This window comes from Ranitomeya variabilis, chromosome 1 (genome assembly GCF_051348905.1).
Source record: "Ranitomeya variabilis isolate aRanVar5 chromosome 1, aRanVar5.hap1, whole genome shotgun sequence".
Classification (NCBI taxonomy): Eukaryota; Metazoa; Chordata; class Amphibia; order Anura; family Dendrobatidae; genus Ranitomeya; species Ranitomeya variabilis.
The window spans coordinates 1497817-1519302 of NC_135232.1; the positions used below are offsets into that span (position 1 = coordinate 1497817).

At 42.8% G+C, this 21486-nt stretch overlaps 1 protein-coding gene and 1 pseudogene across 1 annotated transcript in view; both read right to left on the reverse strand.

Annotated features, from left to right (window-relative positions):
* LOC143801457 (uncharacterized) overlaps window positions 1-21486 on the reverse strand; it is a 418090-nt gene that overhangs the window by 342242 nt on the left and 54362 nt on the right. Inside the window, exons 7-9 of the mRNA XM_077281250.1 lie at window positions 16616-16713; window positions 16459-16537; window positions 16261-16358 (exon numbers count right to left, since the gene is read on the reverse strand). Coding sequence (XP_077137365.1) covers window positions 16261-16358; window positions 16459-16537; window positions 16616-16713 — 275 coding nt within the window. The remainder of the gene's footprint in view (window positions 1-16260; window positions 16359-16458; window positions 16538-16615; window positions 16714-21486) is intronic.
* Window positions 10616-12337, reverse strand: LOC143801546 (uncharacterized; annotated as a pseudogene).

Below are 21486 nucleotides of genomic sequence, written 5' to 3' on the forward strand. Positions count from 1 at the left end.
ATGGATCCTGTAACTAAGGCTCCGATGACATCTACAAGACAACACCAACCACGACCGATGGATCCTGTAACTAAGGCTCCGATCACATCTACAAGACATCACCGACCACGACCGATGGATCCTGTAACTAAAGCTTCTTTATCACTTCCGTCTTTTCCTGACCGTCACAATGCGTCGCTGTGCAAAAAACGCATCCTGCAAAGTTGCCCGCAGGATGCGTTTTTTGCACATAGACTTGTATTACCGACGCATTGCGACGTATGGACACATGTTCCATACGTCGTGCACTGGATGTGTCGGTATTTGGCGGCCCGTCGTTGCGAAAAAACCTTCAAGGGAAAGTTTTTTCGCACGTCGGGTCCTGCATTTCTGACCGCGCATGCGCGGCCAGAACTCCGCCCCCTCCTTTCCGGGACTTTACAATGGGCAGCGGACGCATTGAAACACCGCGTCAGCTGCCCACGTTGTGCCAAATTTGCACAACGTCTGTCGGTACGTCGGGCCGAGGCTTAGCGACGGCCCCGTACCGACAGAAGTGTGAAAGAAGCTTAAGGTTCCCATCACATCTACAAGACATCACCGACCACGACCGATGGATCCTGTAACTAAGGCTCCGATCACATCTACAAGATATAGATTAACCTAAATGAAAATCAGCAGCATAAATATCAAATAAAAGTTTCAGATATTTTAAAACACTCTGTACCAAAAAGTTTTCTCCACTCAGTGTCCTCAGCCTCCTTTCCTGATCTCAATTGCTATAATCAGGAGTCAGTATGATATTTGCTGGTTGAGGACAGTCACCTCGGGAACTATGCCAATATTGAAAAGACAGAACAGTTTTCTTTCTGTGCTCTGCTGCTGTAGTGTATAGGGCTCAGCTCCCTCTTTAAATGAATTATAGATCTTTAAAAAGACTTCTAAACTAGTGATGAGTGATTGTGCTCCGATAAAGTGTTATCCGAGTTTCTAGAGTGTGCTCCAATAATATATTCGTGTCCCTGCGTCTGCATGTTTTGCAGCGGTAGGCAGTCGCAACACATGCAGGAATTGCCTAACAAACACACAATCCCTGCATGTGTTGCAGCTGCCTACCGCTGCAAAACATGCAAACGCAGGAACACGAATATATTATCCGAGTACACTCTACAAACTCCGATAACACGTTATCAGAAAACGTTTGCTCATCACTAATCTACACATTAAACTAAACATGTTTTAACCCCAGTTAGTTTCCTTTTTTGACTGTGGGCACCACTTAGCGTTGCACAGCCAGCTAATATCAGGTACAAGGCTCTTCTTTATCATCGCTCTTCTAGTACCATATACCAACAATACGGTCGGGTTTTGTGTAAGCAAAGCTTCCACATTTCCTTTCTTCCAAACCTTGACCTCCACCATTTATTATCTCCCCCTTGCTGTTCCTCACACTCCATTTCAGACATATACATGTTATATATGGTATGCAGTAACTCCCTGCATTCTACAAACCATGGCGAATGACATTAAATAAGCAATTTACATAAGCTCAGTGTGTTTCTATCAATGTTATGAAGTAATAAAAGCCAAGGCACAGGAATGAGCTAATGAAATGGTATCTTTAGGATTTTGGGTCCCTGCTATGTTAAATAAATGGTCCATCAAGGTACCAGACAAATGTTGACTCTGCGTGGAGGCAACGTCACATATTTGGGGGAATTTTCTGACTCAGTGTGCCTTTTGGGAGACAATCATTCAGATCATTCTTGAGGAAATGGGGGTCTCAGTCCACAAGAATTCAGCTGCTGTCCTCTTTTTTATGTTCCCTATGACCTAAATCAGATACAAAACAAGGTCTGCTGCGCCATCTTTTCCAGGCTGCAAATGCAATCATTCCGCAAATGGGAAGATCTCCGGAGCCCTCACACTGCGCGACGTCGTTCTACTGGGAGATTTTCAATCCCAAGCAATTGAGCACAACATGTGTGACAATATCATTCTTCACCATACAACTTTGCAATTAGTTCCCTTCATTTTTTACTCTTAACCAGCTGCGACTTTTTCTTTGGGAACACAAATGTTCCCCCACATGGTGTGCCACACCGACACACATATCCTTTTCCATCGTCTCTGCTATGTTCAGTGCTTCACTTTCGGGATCTTCTATTGTGACCTCTCTCCATTAATGCTCTTGCCGTCATCGCTCACAAGTCTTTCCACTAACGACACTGAGCATGTTTTCATTATTTTATTATACTACTGAGTTGGACACAGAGGAGCCGCTGGGAGGGTAGTCAGGAGGAGAGAGTAGTCAGCCAAAAGATCGTTCTGCCGACAGCAATCTAATGGTGTTTTCTGAGGTTTCTTCAGGAGCACACCGCTCCTCTGCCTCCCCGCTTCCTGGTGACGGAGTGTAGATTGACAGTTCAGTCAGGCAAGATTGGCTGCACCGCGGGACTGAACTGAATACCCTCAAAGCCTGCTAGAGAAACAACTTTGCCTCTTCAGCATGGGAAAAGAGCAGGGGGACTAGACAAAAGCTGTCCGAATCCCCCCAGCTTCACAGCAGCAGGAGCAGACTCTAAGGCAGGGTGCATGAGTGTATTGCTCTGTCTATACTGTATACGGACCACAAAGACCGGACTGACCGCAGTCTCCGGTTATGGACTTACAGCCTCACAGACACGTGTTGTGAATTCTGCTTTTGGGCTCCCTCCGGTGGTTGTAGGTGGTAATGCAGTTGTCCCTGGGTTGCAGTCCTGGTCAGGTGTATCTGCTGATTGCAGTTCTGACTGGGGTATTTAGGCGTGCAGGATTCATTAGTCCTTGCCAGTTGTCCATGGTTTTGGGAGGTGTTGGTCCTTGTTTGGTTCCTTCTGCCTTGCTGCCAAATCAGCAAAGATAAGTGTCTGGTTTTGTTTTTGTGGCACACATGCTGTGTGCTTAATAATTCAGTGCTATTCATTGTTTTTTGTCCAGCATAGATTGTGTCAGTATTTTCTCAGTCTTGTTGGATTCTCAGGAGTTGCAGATATACATTCCATGTCTTTAGTTAGATTGTGGAATTTTTTGTATTATCTGCTGTGGATATTTTTGGAACGGTTTTAATACTGACCACTTAGTATTCTGTCCTATCTTTCCCTATTTAGCTAGAGTGGCCTCTTTTGCTGAATTCTGTTTTCTGCCTGCGTGTGTCTTTCCTCTCCTACTCACAGTCAATATTTGTGGGGGGCTGCCTATTCTTTGGGGTTCTGCTCTGAGGCAAGGTAGTATTCCTATTTCTATCTATAGAGGAATTTAGTCCTCCGGCTGTGTCGAGGTGTCTAGGGTTTGTTAGGCACACCCCACGGCTACTTCTAGTTGCGGTGTTAGTTCAGGGTTTGCGGTCAGTACAGTTTCCACCTACTCCAGAGAAAGTTTCATGCGGCTCCAAAGTCACCGGATCATAACACACATGCAAGTCTATAAGTTCAGGTCAGGAGACCTGTAGCCACTCTGGCCATTACGCTTCGTATATGGACTGACAAGTACACTTGTGTGAACGAAGTAAGGAAGGCGTTCCAGCTCCATAAAATTCAAATGCTTTATTTCTCCATTAAAAATTGGTGTAGTACAAACAGTAATGCATTGACTAAGATTGGGTACGATCGAAACGCGTCGCATGTACTCTGTACTTGGACTTTTGCGCTAAGGCAAGGACTGTTTGTACTACACCAATTTTTAATGGAGAAATAAAGCATTTGAATTTTATGGAGCTGGAACGCCTTCCTTACTTCGTTATGTATATCCATCTTAGTCCAAGATGATGTTCTGTGCACCTGCCTGGATTGGTGAGCTGGCTGTGGCTTCTTATAGCCTTTTCTTTTTACACTTGTGTGAACCCGGCCTGCAAACAGCTTTGGACCCCCAAGTGTTTCACTACAGTTTATAACGCAGAGCCGTGAAAATAAAAAAAAATTTCCACAAAAATTATTTTTTACATAGTTATTAAGGTTGAAGGAAGACTTTAAGTCCATCTAGTTCAACCCATAGCCTAACCTGCCCTAACATGTTGATCCAGAGGAAGGCAAAAAAAACCCATGTGGCAAAGAGTAAGCTCCACCTTGGGGAAAAAAATTCCTTCCCGACTCCACATACGGCAATCAGACTAGTTCCCTGGATCAACGCCCTATCAAGGAATCTAGTGTATATACCCTGTAACATTATACTTTTCCAGAAAGGTATCCAGCCCCGTTTTGTATTTTTCTAAGGGTAACAGTAGAAATGGGACCCCAAAAGTTGTTGTCCAATTTGTCCTGAGTACGCCGATACCCCATATGTGGGGGGGAACCACTGTTTGGGTGCATGGCGGAGCTCTGAAGGGAAGGAGCGCCATTTGGAATGCAGACTTAGATGGATTGGTCTGCAGGCGTCACGTTGCATTTGCAGAGCCCCTGATGCACCTAAACAGTAGAAATCCCCCACAAGTGACCCCATATTGGAAACTAGACCCCCCAAGGAACTTATCTAGATGTGTTGTGAGAACTTTGAACCCCCAAGTGATTCACTAGTTTATAACGCAGAGTCGTGAAAATAAAAAATAATTTTTTTCCCACAAAAATGTTTTTTAGCCCCCCAAATTTTTATTTTCCCAAAGGTAACCAGAGAAATTGGACCCCGATAGTTGTTGTCCAATATGTCCTGAGTACGCTGATACCCCATATGTTGGGGTAAACCCCTGTTTGGGTGCACGGGAGAGCTCGGAAGGGAAGGAGCACGGTTTTACTTTTTCAACGCAGAATTGGCTGGAATTGAGATCGGACGCCATGTCGCGTTTGGAGAGCCCCTGATGTGCCTAAACAGTGGAAACTCCCCAATTCTACCGGAAACTAATCCAAACACACCCCTAACCCTAATCCCAACGGTAACCCTAACCACACCCCTAACCCAGACACACCCTTAGCCCTAATCCCAACCATAACCCTAACCACACCCCTAACCCCAATCCAACCGTAAATATAATCCAAACCCTAACTGTAGCCCTAACCCTAGTCCCACCCCTAACCCTAATGGAAATACTTTTTTTTTTTTAAATTTATGTATCCCCAACTAAGGGGGTGATGAAGGGGGGTTTGATTTACTTTTATAGCGGGTTTTTTAGCGGATTTTTATGATTGGCAGCTGTCACACACTAAAAGACGCTTTTTAGTGCAAAAAATATTTTTTGCGTTACCACATTTTGAGACCTATAATTATTCCATATTTTGGTCCACAGTCATGTGAGGTCTTGTTGTTTGCGGGACGAGTTGACGTTTTTATTGGTAACATTTTCGGACACGTGACATTTTTTGATCGCTTTTTATTCCGATTTTTGTGAAGCAGAATGACCAAAAAACAGCTATTCATGAATTTCTTTTGGGGGGGGGGGGGGGGGTGCATTTATACCATTCTATTATACCAGCGCGTTTGGTAAACTTGAGAAAGCAGTTTTATTCTTCGGGTTAGAACGATTACAGCGATACCTCATTTACATCATTTTTTTAATGTTTTGGCGCTTTTATACGATAAAAACTTTTATAGAAAAAAAAAATCGCTTTATTCTGAGGACTATAACTTTTATTTTTTCGCTGATGATGCTGTATGGCGGCTCGTTTTTTGCGGGACAAGATGACGTTTTCAGCGGTACCATGGTTATTTATATCCGTCTTTTTGATTGCGTTATTCCACTTTTTGTTTGGCGGTATGAGAATAAAGCGTTGTTTTTTGCCTTTTTTTTACGGTGTTTACTGAAGGGGTTAACTAGTGGGACAGTTTTATAGGTCAGGTCGTTACGGACGCGGTGATACTAAATATGTGTACTTTTATTGTTCTCGGTACAAGGTGAGCACATCGCCTTGTACCAATCGTCTCAGGGAAGCAAGCAGGGAGCCCCCTCCCTGCGCGATGCTTCCATGTACCGCCGCAACACTGCGATCATCTTTGATCACAGTGTGCCGAGTGTTAATGTGCCGGGAGCAGTCCGTGACAGCTCCTGGCACATAGTGTCGGATGTCAGCTGTGATAGTCAGCTGACACCCAGCCGCGATCCCCCTGAGAGCGCGGCCGATCGCATATGACGTACTATCCCGTCACTGGGAATTAAGTCCCAGGTCACCTCGACGGGATAGTACGTCATATGGGATTAAGGGGTTAACAGTACTAAAAATATATAAAAGTTCAAATCACCCTCCTCACCCAATCAAAATAAAACAATAAAAAGAAAAAATCAAACATACACATATTTGGTATCACCGCATTCAGAATCACCTAATCTATTAATATAAAAAAGAACTAAAGCAATCACCAAATGGTGTAACGAGAAAAAAATTAAAAAATTCAGAATTACGTTTTTTGGTCGCCGCTACACAGCAATAAAGTGTAATAACGAGCGAACAAAAGATCGTATGTACAACAAAGTGGTATCAATAAAAACATCAGCTCAGCAAGCAAAAAATAAGCCCTCACCAAGCCCAAGATCATGAAAAATGGAGACGTTACAGGTCTCGGGAAATGGCGCTTTTTTTTTTTTGTTTTTTTTTAGAAAAGTTTGGAATTTTTTTTCACCGCTTAAATATAGAAGAACCTAGACATGTTTAGTGTCTATGAACTCGTAATGACCTGGAGAATCACAATTACAGGTCAGATTTAGCATCTAGTGAACATAGCAAAAAAAATAAATAAAAAAAATCTGTGGAATTTAACTTTTTTTGCAGTTTCACCGCACTTGAAATTTTTTCCCCTTTTTCAGTAAACGATATGTTAAAAACAATGGTGTCGTTCAAAAGCACAACTTGTACTGCAAAAAAAGACCTCACATGGCCATAGTGACGGAAAAATAAAAAAGTTATTTCTCTGGGACGAAAGGGAGCAAAAAGCAAAAACTAAAATACCTCTGGTCATGAAGGGGTTAAAAATCATGGAGGCCATACAAAATACTAGCTGTAGCAGTGACTGATGTGGGGTGGACTCCTGTTTGCATCAACTTATTGGAGTAAAACGGAAGGTTCTGTAATGAGAGTTCTATAAACGAACGTTCATGTTATTGGTTAATATAAAGGTTCTACTCCGTGTTGGCAACATTGTAGAAAGAGTTCAGTGAGGTATTAATATCTTACTTATCACAGTGGGTGTACTCATTTATTAACGTTTATACAGGACAGTGAACAGAACTGCAGTTTATTTCCTGTGTGACTTCTCATGTTTAACAAGATTTGATTGATTTATTATGTTTTTCTTATATAGTGCGATCTTATTCCGCTTTACACACATTATCATCGCTGTCCCCAATGGGGCTCACAATCTAAATTATATAGAATTAATACACTGGTACTATGGTGTCAGGATGTATTTGATTGTCTATTATCACGCACACTGAGCTCTGCTACATCCAAGAGCTGAGTACAGACACGCGCTGTGGCTTTTCCGACCCCCTTCCTCCAATTACAGCTGTAATGTGAAACCAGTGTGCTGGGAGCAGGCCTTCTCCGCTTTGTGTCAGAGCACGGTGGGGGGGAATTCACTATGTTCTCTTAAACTGGTATATAATTGCGCAGCTTAGGTCTGGAAACAAGACAAATACATTTTTGGCCTCTGCATTGGCCGGGCCATCACCCAGTGTGTTTTCTAAGAGCAGCGCCTAGCAGAAACGGAGGAACGGATTACGACTTAACCCCTTTCTGACCTCGGACGCGATACTACGTCCAAGGTCAGATCCTCTGCTTTGATGCGAGCTCCAGCGGTGAGCCCGCATCAAAGCCTGGACATGTCGGCTGTTTTGTACACCTGACATGTGCCCGCAATAGCGGTGGGTAGAATTGCGATTCATCTGCCGCTATTAACTAGTTAAATGCCGCTGTTAAACGCTGACAGCGGCATGTAACTAGGGCTTCCAGCCATCGGCCGGGCCGGAAATGCGCTCATCGCCGACCCCCGTCACGTGATCAGGGGTCAGCGATGCGTCGGCATGACAACCAGAGGTCTTCTGGAGACCTCTATGGTTGTTGATGCCGGATTGCTGTGAGAGCCACCCTGTGGTCGGCGCTCATAGCAATGCAGCAATTCTACTACATAGGAGCGATCTGAGCTTCGCTCCTATGTAGCAGAGCCGATCAGGCTATGCCAGCTTCTAGCCTCCCATGGAGACTATTGAAGCATGGCAAAAATAAAAAAAAATGTTTTAAAAAATATGAAATAAATAAAAAAAATATAAAAGTTTAAATCACCCTCCTCTCGCCCCATTCAAAATAAAATAATAATAAAAGAAAAAAATCAAATATACACATATTTGGTATCGCAGCGTTCAGAATTGCCCGATCTATCAATAAAAAAAAGGATCAACCGGATCACTAAACATAGCGAGAAAAAAATTAAAAACGCCAGAATTACATTTTTTTTGGTCTCCACGACATTGCATTAAAATGCAATAACGGGCGATGAAATGAACGTATCTGCACCAAAATGGTATCATTAAAAACGTCAGCTCAGCATGCAATAAATAAGCCCTCACCTGACCCCAGATCACGAAAAATTTGGGAATTTTTTTTTCACCACTTAGATAAAAGAGAACCTAGACATGTTTGGTGTCAATGAACTCGTAATGACCTGGAGAATCAAAATGGCAGCTCAGTTTTAGCATTTAATGAACCGAGCAAAAAAGCCAAACACAAAACCAGTGTGGGATTGCACTTTCTTTGCAATTTCACCGCACTTGGAATTTTTTTCCCGTTTTCTAGTACATGACATGCTAAAACCAATGATGTCGTTCAAAAGTGCAACTTGTCCCTGCAAAAAAATAAGCCCTCACATGGCCATATTGATGGAAAAATAAAAAAGTTATGGGTCTGGGAAGGAGGGGAGCGAAAAACGAAAATACCCAGGGTCATGAAGGGGTTATCCGGGTCACCCAGCTACCCCAGGTGTAGACTTAAATTGAAGCTAACCTCGTGAGAAGACATGCAATACGTTCGTCGTCACTCTACGAGGTTCCCAGAGCACACTAGGAAGAATATGAGTTTTAATAAAGTTCTGAGTCTCTCTGGAAAGAGGAGTGGAGTCCATAGCTCCGCCAACTCAGTGATGTCACGACCAGGGGGTATAAGTGAGGGGGAGCTCATTTTTCACTAGTCTTTGCCCAGGAAAAGAGCTAACAGCAGCTCTGCAAGCTGCTCTGATGCATTTTGATGTTGTTCCTCCCCCCAGCCGCATGGTCAGCCATGATCTGAAATGATATGAGAGAACTGTAAGTGGACTTTTCAACTTTAATCCCTTTTTATTAGTAATCGTTCTGTACATACGATACTTGTCTCCTTTTTTAATATCTTTTTATACGTTCGTACACACAGCCTACCTTTTGGAGTAAAATATATAAAACTACTAGCTTCGTTTCTCCTTGCTCTATAACATACTGTCACGTCCTCTGAAGTAAACTACGCTACTAATTTGGGTTGGCTCCTGACCCATTACCAATTCAGGAATAGGAGCTGGTGGCAGCGGAAAGTATCCTGAGCCGTTGGGAAAACTGGTAGCGACGAACAGCGTTGATAATTATTGTTCCCGTCTGAGTGGGAGCAGTTCTATCGCCCTCGCTGCAGTATGCCCATTAGCCAGTGTAGTAAGGCAACCTTTCTGGAGACAAATTAACGTAGGTGCAGTACCCTGTCTGACCTGAGGGTAAGAGGGACGCCAGAGAGCTGCAAGTTCCAAACTGGAACTGGGAAGTGGAATATAGATAAATCCCCTTGATAAAAGAACTGGGGCAACCAAACTACCCCGGTTCATGACATATTGGTGTCAGCGGTGGGGATGATAAAAATATCCCCCCTGTGATTCGTGACATATGGATATTAAAATGGTGTAGGTTTTGTTATAATTTTTGCCTATGCAATGTATTGTCCTGCATCTCTCTCTGGCATGAGGCACCTCATTTTATATATTTTTTGGTTTTAATATGAATAATATATATTTTTTTCTCATCTACTTCGAATTGTACACTTCTTAACCTGAGATTTTCTTCCATCGTCATTATATATTAAGATTTGATTTATGTATAAACGTGTGACGCTGAGTCACTACTCACTGACAAGCCTAGAGAAAGGGTAGACAGGAGGTCTGAGGTCAGATGCCAGGAGGGCACAAGATAAAGAGCAGCAGGATAAAGTCGTGGTCAGGAAACAGTCCAAGGTCAAATACCAGGAGGGTACGTCAAGACTAGGGAGCAAGAAAAACAGAAAGTCAGAGGCCAAGTACGGGGTCAGGTACCTGCAGACAGAAAGCGTCAAGAGCAGAAGGGATAATCCACATGAATAGTCACGACAAAGCCTACATCCGGCAACAAAATCAGAGAAAGACACAATCAGACAGAGCTAAGCACATACCAAACTAAGCTCAGCTACAGCTGACACCGATCTGCTCACAGCTAGCCAGCTAAATAACTAGAAAATTACCAAAGATGAGAGGCACCTGGGGAAATGCCTGAAGCAAGCCCAGATTGAGCAGCAGGGCTGTTGATCAAAATGCTGTGAGCCCAGAATGCCTGTTAAATATGCTTATTTCACACATTTATTTAATCAGGACTTTACCAGGTGCGTTATTCTTAAAGAAAATTGTCATGATATTCTCATTAAAAAGGTAGTGGTTTATTGAATTGTCCACAGAAAAACCACATTGCAGTGAAACATAAAAATAGATGAAATAATTACGAATAGATTGTCCATGTGTAAATATCAGCACTTGATACTCATCTTTCCCAAAGTTCTGAATGGTAAAAGCCGTCTGTCTCTGTGAAATCTGAAGGTCATCATGGCTACCAGCTGTTGCTTCCTTGTCTGATGTCCATGGAGAATGATGTGAAGGCAGGAGGTGACAGCCCCTACGTGACAAAAGCCCCCCACCCTCCTAAGAGCTGTGTTTATATATACGTCCTCAGACCACGTGTTGCCCTTTATATGGTGTTGACTTATACTCTGAGCTCCTATATACATAAATAGCTCTTTGTAATGTCAGCAAGAAGCAATGTGCTCAGTACAGGATTGAGAATATGAATAATTCAATTAATAATTAATATTTAACAATGCCCCAGGATCAGATTTGATGAATGGACTGTCACTCACAACACTGACCATCCAGCATACATCAGATCCCATTGAGAGGTTGAATCATCACTCACAGCCTCCATAGTAAAGATGAGAAAATGACAAAAAGATTTCCCACATTCTGAATATGAATACAGCGTTTCTCTGTAAGACTTCACTCATGTCTAACAAGATTTGATTTACTGAAGATTTCCCACACATTGAACATGAATATAGCTTATCTCCTGCGTGACTTCTCTTCAGAGAAGAGGTGATTTATGTATAAAAGATTTACCAAATTCTGGACATGAATACAGCTTCTCTCCTGTGTGAGTTCTCCGATGTTTAACAAGTTTTAATTTCTCTGTAAAGCATTTTTCACATCGTAAACATGAAAACAATTTCTTCCCTGTGTGAATTCTTAGATGTGTTACAAGATTTGCTTTTTGGATAAAACATTTCCCACATTATGAACATGAATGTGACTTCTCTCCTGTATGAATTCTCTGATGTCTAGTAAGATGCCCTTTAACCGCGAAGGAGTTCCCACATTCCGAACATGAAAATGGCTTTTCTCCTGTGTGAATTACCTGATGTCTAATAAGACTCGCTTTATCTGTGAAGGATTTCCCACATTCCGAACATGAAAATGGCTTTTCTCCTGTGTGAATTCTCTGATGTCTAATAAGACTCGCGTACACTGTGAAGGACTTCCCACATTCCGAACATGAAAATGTTTTTTTTCCTGTGTGAATTACCTGATGTCTAATAAGACTCTTTTTCTGTGAAGGATTTCTCACATTCTGAACATGAAAAGGGCTTTTCTCCTGTGTGAATTCTCTGATGTTTAGTAAGAGTCCCTTTATCTTAGAAGGATTTCCCACATTCTGAACATGAAAATGGCTTTTCTCCTGTGTGAATTATCTGATGTCTAATAAGAAACTTTTTTTCTGTGAAGGATTTCTCACATTCTGAACAGGAAAAGGGCTTTTCTCCTGTGTGAATTCTCTGATTTTTAATAAGACTCGCTTTATCTGTGAAGGATTTCCCACATTCTGAACATGAAAATGGCTTTTCTCCTGTGTGAATTCTCTGATTTTTAATAAGACTCGCTTTATCTGTGAAGGATTTCCCACATTCTGAACATGAAAATGGCTTTTCTCCTGTGTGAATTCTCTGATGTATAATAAGAGGCCATTCAACCATGAAGGCCTTCCCACATTCTGAACATGAAAATGGCTTTTCTCTTGTGTGAATTCTCTGATGTCAAATAAGATACTCTTTATATATGAAGGACTTCCCACATTCTGAACATGAAAATGGCTTCTCTCCTGTGTGAGTTCTCTGATGTCCAATAAGACAACTGTTATGTTTGGAGGATTTCCCGCATTCTGAACATGAAAAGGGCTTTTCTCCTGTGTGAATTCTCTGATGTCTAATAAGAGTCCCTTTTTCTGTGAAGGATTTCTCACATTCTGAACATGAAAAACGCTTTTCTCCTGTGTGAATTCTCTGATGTTTAATAAGATTCCCTTTTTCTGTGAAGGATTTCCCGCATTCTGAACATGAAAATGGCTTTTCTCCTGTGTGAATTCTCTGATGTTTAGTAAGATTCGCTTTATCTGTGAAGGATTTCTCACATTTTGAACATGAAAATGGCTTTTCTCCTGTGTGAATTCTCTGATGTCTAATAAGCTCCCTTTTATCTGTGAAGGATTTCCCACATTCTGAACATGAAAATGGCCTTTCTCCTGTGTGAATTCTCTGATGTTTAATAAGACTCCCTTTATATGTGAAGGACTTCCCACATTCTGAACATGAAAATGGCTTTTCTCCTGTGTGAATTCTCTCATGTAGAACACATTTTGATTTAGTTGGAAAGCATTTCCCACATTGTGAACAGGAGTATGGCTTCTCTCCTTCATGTTTGGTTTGAGTTAGATAATCTGAGCTTTTAGTAAATTCCTTGTGACACTGAAATCTTGTATCCACTTTGTCACCTGGAACTGTGGTAACAATACGAGATTGCTCAGGAGAGGGTTCCTCATGATTAGCAGGATTACAAGAAGGTGAAGTACTGTGAAGTCCAGGAGGTCCATGAAGGGTAATGAGGTTTTCTCCATAAGAGTGCTTCCTGATATCTTCTTTTTTACAATTTAGTGACAAACTGCTATTATCACAAGGATTTCCTATAAAGATGAAAGATAAAATTCACAAAAGGGATTTTGAAGTTTGATGGAGCTCAAAATAAAGACCCTTGTCAGTGAAAGTACAGGTAAAAAGGAAGACAACTACATGCCATAACATTATCACAATAGGTAAAGTGAATAACATTTATAAAATGGTGACATTGGCACAAATCGACCTCTGAAAATTAACCTTCATTAATGTATTTAAAAGGGTCAAAAATACTTGATTATCTTAAAAAGGTGAAAAAATGGAGGGTCAATAGGGGGAAAAAAAAACCTAGAACTAATGTCTCTCTAGATGAGCCCTAAAGTTCACCCTACCTGCCAGCGGAGGATGGCACCCTAGTTGGAGACGTGATGGCACCCCCGCTGAATGTCGGCAGCGCTACGGACCCTAATGCACCCTGAACATCCTACACACTATAATATAGACAAAAAAACACACAAAAACAATTAAAGGGAGTAGCCAAGATATAAAGATCTCGTAGGTATTGCTGTATGTTCCATGAGGGATGCAGACAAGAGGTGTAGTCACATTAATACCCCAACAAAGATGATATGGCCAGAGCATGCAATCACATTAATAGTCATCTTTGGGGCTACAATTTAGACAAAGAAAATCTGATCCATATCGCTATTACACAGCGCCTGTAATATTTATATGGTCTGGAATACACTAATGGAACACCAATCAAATGGGTGCACAGTCAGATATCACATGACAAGGTACTATTAGATAATTAGCTCCTTTCTGTTTCCTTAATTCTAAAGCCTAATGCCCAATGTGATATCTTCTGTTTCCCCCCCCCCCAAAAAAAAAATGGGTGCATAACTGAACATAATTCGCCATACAAAAATCACACAGTATCGGTATTAATCCACTCTCCTCCTCCTCTAATTTCAGAAACCAGTGGTTTCCTGGGTCTCACAATTTTCCCGATGGATAACGACACACACTGGAGAGAGTGGACCTGCGGGAGAAATATCCCCTCTTCATCCCTTTAGCCGATTCCTCAGATGTCTCATCATGGAAAGGTTGCAGCTGACGCCAACCTCTGTAGCCACTGTACCACCCGATGCCGTCTGGCTCTGGAGAGCGAGCTGGCAGTGGTGGGGGGCTAGGACCATTTTCCGGATCACATGAACACATCTCGTGTGTTAAAGGTTAGGGTCCTGCTGGATTGACAGTCCACGCCGTGCACTTTGTCTCTACGTGGGATAACAGAGGGAATATTCACACTATTTCCCTACAAAAGGTTAAGAAAAAATCTTCAGAAAAAGAAAAAACGTAAAAAATTAGTGAAACAACCAGTGTACATATGGGTCTACTGAAAAACCCGAGTCCGCGTCCTTCTGACACTAAGCTAAACGGGTCAGTCTGGCTCCGGTCAGCTGCTGTGTACTACTGAGGAGGAGAGAACTTTTTATTGCCTAGTGTCAGCAGCAGACCCCCATGGTTTCCGGGGTCCTCCAATGAAGCGATAGAGAAACTAGCTCAGTCACTCAGGGGTTAAGTTTGTATTTTTTGCATCTTTTTCTTCTTTATTTTTTTCTTTGGATTTATTCACAGTTGTATTCGGCAGCGATTACCGTTCTGGAGCAGGAAACTGTAAATGGTCGTCTAAAGGGTTAATAGTTGCTGAGTAAAAAAAACAAAAGGATTGTACACAGACGGCACACGGACCAATGTAACTCGCTTGGACTGAGCAGATGAGAAGGTTTTTTTCCATAGACCCAATATACATTTAAAGGGATGTTCCCAAAATCACAATGTTTTATTTTTTTAAATTTTGCCAGTATGACGCATTTTTAAATCTGTCCTATTTTGCACATATCACCCCCTAATTACGCCCCTCCAGGCTCTGTGTACCCAACAGTTCCTGTGTGGACCCATATGTGGGGAGGAACCGCATGTTATATACTGGGGTGGGGGCAACAGGGCCGGATATTACACACTGGGGGGCTACGGGGCCGGATATTATACGCTGGGGGGCTACAGGGCCAGATATTATACGCTGGGGGGCTACGGGGCCGGATATATCACATCTGTTTGTAGATACAAGCTCGTAATCCCTTTTATGATGAAGCAATTCTCCACCCCGGAACAGAGGAGGGACTAAACATTTGTCATGTACTGTCATCTACCTGGTGTTCTGGTTCTCCTACATCCAAGATGGCCTCCATAGTGGCCGAGAAATGACATCCACACCTCCATAGCACGGCACTTCCTGACTTACCACAGGGCTCTTCATGTCACCGGGCGGCCAACTTGGATGTAGAGGGACCAGAACGTTGGCCTCAGTGTAGGAGGCAGTGGGAGACAAACAGAGGGGACAGGTAGGACGACTCTACATGTGCCATGTTGTCACTCGTCAGCACCAGGCAGACGCTGCTACATCACCGAGATCCATGGGACGGGGAGATTCACAACCTGTAACACAAGCTCAGTCATTTATATGGCAGCACGGGACTTGTGGAAGTAAAATACGGATGGAAGGGGTGGAAGAAATATTCTCAAAGGTAAAGGAAAACTAAATCTGTGCTTCCTAAATCATTAAGAAGAGGTGTGAAGGCGGCCCTGTTATTCATCGGTGCACCGCCGGACTCTACAGGAGCAGCCGCGCCATCACCGGACGCTTCTGCTGAGATGAGGACAGCAGATAAAGCTTCACTGCACCGGAGACTCCACACGATATCACACACTGCAGTCATTAGTACATAACGGTCATCGTCATCATCATCATACGCCAGTTAATATCACACACCTGTGGAAACATCTACCAGAATCTCCTCCTTCCTGTCACTCACACACGGCTGATCCCCCCTCGTCATCGCTTCCTCTTCTGTCTCATCCGTCACATTATTCTTAGTCGGATCTTCCTCCTGATATATCAGATGTAACAATCAGCACAATACAAGAAACCACCAAAATATGTGACATCTATGACCTCGATCAGAAATGTCCCCCCATATACAGATCTGGTACAGGGCTCAGTGTCGTCTACCTGATGATCCTCCGGGATGTTGTGATTCTCCTCCGGACAGTCCAGGGAATACAGAGGACGGGGACATCTCTCCGGTGGATTTATTTCCACAACTCCATCTGTAGGAGACACACAGTGATGGAATAGATAGTGTCATGTGATTATGAGATGATGGGGGTAGGTGACCACAGAACAGACATGACGGTCTCCCCTCCTCACCTTGCTGATCAGCCCATATTGCGATCGCCTCTTGTGCTCCTTGTATAACCTCAACCTTAATGTCAATCAGATCTTCACCCTAAAAAGTAAAATGTAAGATGAGCTCAGGTCCCATCACTTCATGGTCAGATGTTGTGGGGGCTTCAGTGTCATCTACCTGATGATCCTCAGGGATGTTGTGTTTCTCCTCCGGACAGTCCTGGGGATGCAGAGGACGGGGACATCTCTCTGAGGAATTTCTCCTCCTGGGTCCATCTGTGGAGACACACAGACTGAATACATGACCTGCCGTGTATCTGTCTATATATGAGACACGTCTCTCAGAACCGGTAATTCTAGGTTTATGCACCAGGGATTAAATTACATTGTTGTGGTCCTCACCACCGGTACCGAGGTCTCAGCACATTGTGGGCCCCAAGTATGAAGTGATAATCAGTGAGGCCAAAGCCTAATGCTCTCTGCTCTGCCCTCAGAGAATGAGGACCCTGAGGAGAGGGATAAAGAAGACCCTCGTCAGTCCGATGGAGGAGCCGCACTAAGAAACAACTTCTCCAAGTTCCCTCTCCACCAGGGATGGAACCACAGAGGAGCTGAGGAAAGCTCCACATTTCTATCCAGCGGTTTCTTCTCTCCTAATTCACCATTATGGAGATTGGGGGAAGGACGGTTACCATTTACCAGTGATTGTTTTTTGGGAGCTCATGAGGTGACCATGAGGACACGGCCTCCCTCCTGGACAGGATCCTCTGGGATCACTAAGAGGAGAGAACCTGCCGTCCTCCTATTAATAGACGAGTTACTGTGCTTTAATTCTTCTTTAACCCCTTCACTACCTTTAACGTATAGGTACGTCTTGGCGATCATGCCAGCACAGGAGCTATACCTTTGCAATCGCCGCTGGGAGGTCGGCTTATGGGATAGCAGAGACCCGGCTATCAATGCCAGGAGCGGTGCCCGCACTGCCCCTGGCTGTTCACCCTCCAAGATGCCTAGATTAATACTGATAGCAAAATTTAGGAGTTTGGGAGAGGGAGGGAGCTCCCTCTTCCTTCCGATCGGCACCACCATGACGTCATTGCGAGTGCCCGATGGTCGTCATGGCAACCCGAGGTTGACATGACAACCTCAGGGTCAGCCAGTGACTGTGCCAGGAGCATGGACTAAGAGCTTTGGACAGTGCAGTATACAAGCGATCAGCATAACAAAAGCGCCACAAGATAAATAAAAAATGAAAAAAACAAAATAGCTATATTTATGTAAAAATAAGAATAAAGTACATACATTTGGCAATTCTGCATCCAGAATGAACTGACCTATAAAACTGCCCCACTAGATAACCTCACAGAAAAACAAGCCGCCATACAGCTCCATCAGCAGAAAATAAAAAAAGTTAGAGCTCTCAAAATAAAGCAATGCAAAAATAATTATTTTCTATAAAAGTTTTTATTGTGTGAAAGCGCCAAAACATAAAAAAATATATAAATGAGGTATCGCTCTAATCGTACGGACCGAAATAATAAAGATGCCTCATCAATTTTACCACACGGTGAATGGCATAAAAAAATTCCTGAGTAGCTGGTGTTTGTTCATTCTGCCTCTGAAAAATTGGAATAGAAAGCCAACGTCATGTGCCAACGTCAACTCGCCACGTAAAAAATAAGCCATCACATGACTGTGGGCCGAAAAATGGAAAAATTATAGCTCTCAAAATATGGCGATGCAAAAACATTATTTTGCAATAAAAAGCGTCTTTTAGTGTGTGACAGAAGCCAAACATAAAAACATCGCAGTAAGGCTCGGCTCACATTTATCCTGCGCTCTGCACTGAGCTCTTACGCCGGGGCTTCTGTGTAAATCTCTGAAATTTGCAATTCAGACAGAACCTCCGGCGGAAGATTCCCTATAATGAGGCCGATAGAGGCAGAGTGGACATCATGTGGCTGCCTCATTATAGCGAATAGACCTGTCCATCGTGTCACCTGAATTACGTCTCTCGGAGATTTACATGGAAACCACAAAGTAAGTGCTCAGTGTCGAGTGCAGGATAAATGAGATCCAAAATGGGCCCAACAAAAGCTTCTACTCAATCCACTCAGGTCCGTCATCTCTCAATGGAAATATAGGGGGCTTCCACGTTACTGATAGTCCAAAGTTCTGCAAAAGCACTTTGGCCTCTCGCCCCCAAAAAGAAATTCAGCAAATTCTGCACTCCCAAATTCAAATGCCCCCCAGTGTGCCTAAACCACATTTAGCGCCCACATGTTTGGCATTTCTGTGGCGATCTGAGCCTGCCTAATTTACGGGTGTATGTCTCCAGAAGCACGGGCTGGGCATAATGTTCTGGGCACTACAACGTAATGGTCATTACTACGGCAGTTTACAATTTTCACTCAACAACATCCACTGTTGCCTGTTTCTGGAAAAGACCCATGGAGTCAAAATCAACAATACACCTGTAGATAAATTCTCAAAGGGGTATAATTTGCAAAATTTGGTCACTTGGGGGGAATTCTGCTGTTCTAACACTTAGGGGCTCTGTATATGGAGTCCGCAAACTATTCTAGGAAAATCTGCACTCCAGGAGGCAAATAGCGCTCCGGAATCTCACCGTATGGCTAAAAAGTACTGTACAGCCAAATATGAGGTATTGCCACATTCAGCAAAAATTGTGTGACACATTTTGGTGCCATTTTTATCCATTTTACCTTGTGAAAATGTAAAATCCGGGGCCAAAATAATTATATTTTCTTCACTGCCCAAAGGTATAAAATTCTGTGACACACCTGTGGTGTCAATATGATCACTGCACCCCTACATGAGGTCATTGAGAGGTGTAGTTTGTGAAATGGGGTCACTGATGGGGGGTTCTGCTGTTCTGGAACCTCAGGAGACCTTCCAGTGGGTCATGGCACACTCAAACCATAACAGTAAAATCTGAACTCCAATATGGCGCATCTTCCTTTCCGAGCTTTGCACTGTGCCTCAAAAGTAGTTACTGACCACATATGGTGTATTGGTGTTCTGAGAAGAAATTGCACTGTTCGTTTTCTCCTATTCACCATTTTGAACATTGAAAACTTGGGGCCAAAGCAACATTTTAGTGGAAAAAAAATGGTAATTTTTAATTGACTCAGCTAATGTTCTACATTTCTGTGAATAGCCTGAGGGCTAAAAATGCTCACTGCACCCCTAGATTAATTCCTCAGGAGGTGTAGTTTCCAGAATCAGGACACTTGTGGTGGTTTCTGCTGTCTTGGCATATCAGGGGCTCTACAAATGTGACATCGCATCACCAATCTCTCTCAAAATAGCACTCCAGAATTCAGTTGGCATTCCTTCCTTCCCGAGCCTTGCCATGCATGCAAACAGTAGTTTTCCACCACATAAAGGATATCGGCAAATACAGGAGAAATTGCACAACAAATTTTAGGGTCCATTTTCTCCTGTTTTAACTTAGGAAAATTCAGAATTTGGATCTAACGCAACATGTTTGTGGGAATTTTTTTTTTATATTTTCACGGCTCAAAGTTATAAACATCTGAACTATGAGTTCAAGGTGCATGCCACACTTCTACATATATTCCTTGAGGGATGTAGTTTCCAAAATGGGGTCACTTGTGGTTTGTTTCACTGTTTAGGTACATCAGGGGCCCTGCAAACACGACATGGGGTCCGCCATCTATTACACCCAATTTTACGTTCCAAAAGTCGAATGGTGCTCCTTCCTTTCCGAACTCTGCCGTGCGCCCAAACAGTAGTTTTCTACTACATATGGGGTATCGACGTACTCAGGAAAATCTGCGCTACAAATTGTATTGTCAATTTGTGTAAAATTTGAGGCTAAAGAAATATTTTTGTGGGGAAAAGTAAAATCTTCATGTTTCCCCCCCACATTTCTTTAATTCCTGTGAAGCTACCAAAGGGTTAATAAACTTCTTGTATGTGGTTTTGAGCACTTTGAGGAGTGAAGTTATTTAAATGGTGTAAATTTTGTGTATTTTCTGTCACATGGGCCCCTCAAAGTCACTTCAAATGGGATTTGGCCCCTAAAAAAATGGTTTTGTAAATTTTGTTGGAAAAATGAGGAATTGCTGTTAACATTTTAACCATTTCAACTTCCTAACAAAAAAAAAGTTTAAAAAAATAAATTAAAGTAGACATATGGTAAGTGTAACTTATAGGCATAAAAATTCAAAGATGCAAAAAATAATGACCAAAATTAACCTCGAACATGAAGTACAATGTGTCACAAAATACAGACTCTGAGATAACTCTGGAACGCTTCAACGTATCCCAGTGATTTAAAGTGACACTGGTCAGAATTGTAAAATTTAACATGACCATGAAGGTGAAAATAGACTCGATGAGTGAAAGAGTTAAAGAGAAAAGTCTCAACATCCACCTTCATATAAACATTGGGATTTCTGCCCATTTCTCAAGGCAAAACTTTTCCAGTTCCTTCAAGTTAGGGCTTGTTCACACGATCCTTTTTTTGCTGCGGTTTTTTTCAGGTCCTGATTTGGAAAACCCGCAGTGCAAAACTGCACTGCTGATTTTCCTGCTTTTTCTTCTGCGGATTCCTCTGCGGGTTTTCAACAGCACTTTCCTATTGGTGCATGTTGAAAACAGGAGCGGAATCCGCAGAAAGAATAGACATGGTACTTCTTTTTTTCTGCAGGCAAATCCGCGCGGATTTGCCTGCGAAAAAAAGGATAGTGGGCACAGCGGTTTTTGTTTTCCATAGGGTAGCATTGTACTGTACCCTGCAGGGAAAACGGCTGCGGATCCGCAGCCTCCAAACCGCTGCGGATCCGCAGCAAAAAAAGGATCGTGTGAACATAGCCTCAGATGGTTTCCTCTGGTGAACAGCTATCTTCAAGTCTGAACACAGATTCTCCTTGGATTAAGGTCTGGACTGACTCAGCCGCTCCAGAAAATTTGCATGTTTCCCCTTAAAACACCGGAGTGTTGCTTTAGCAGCACGCTTTGGGCCATTTCCTCGTTGGAAGGTGAACCTTCATCCCAGTA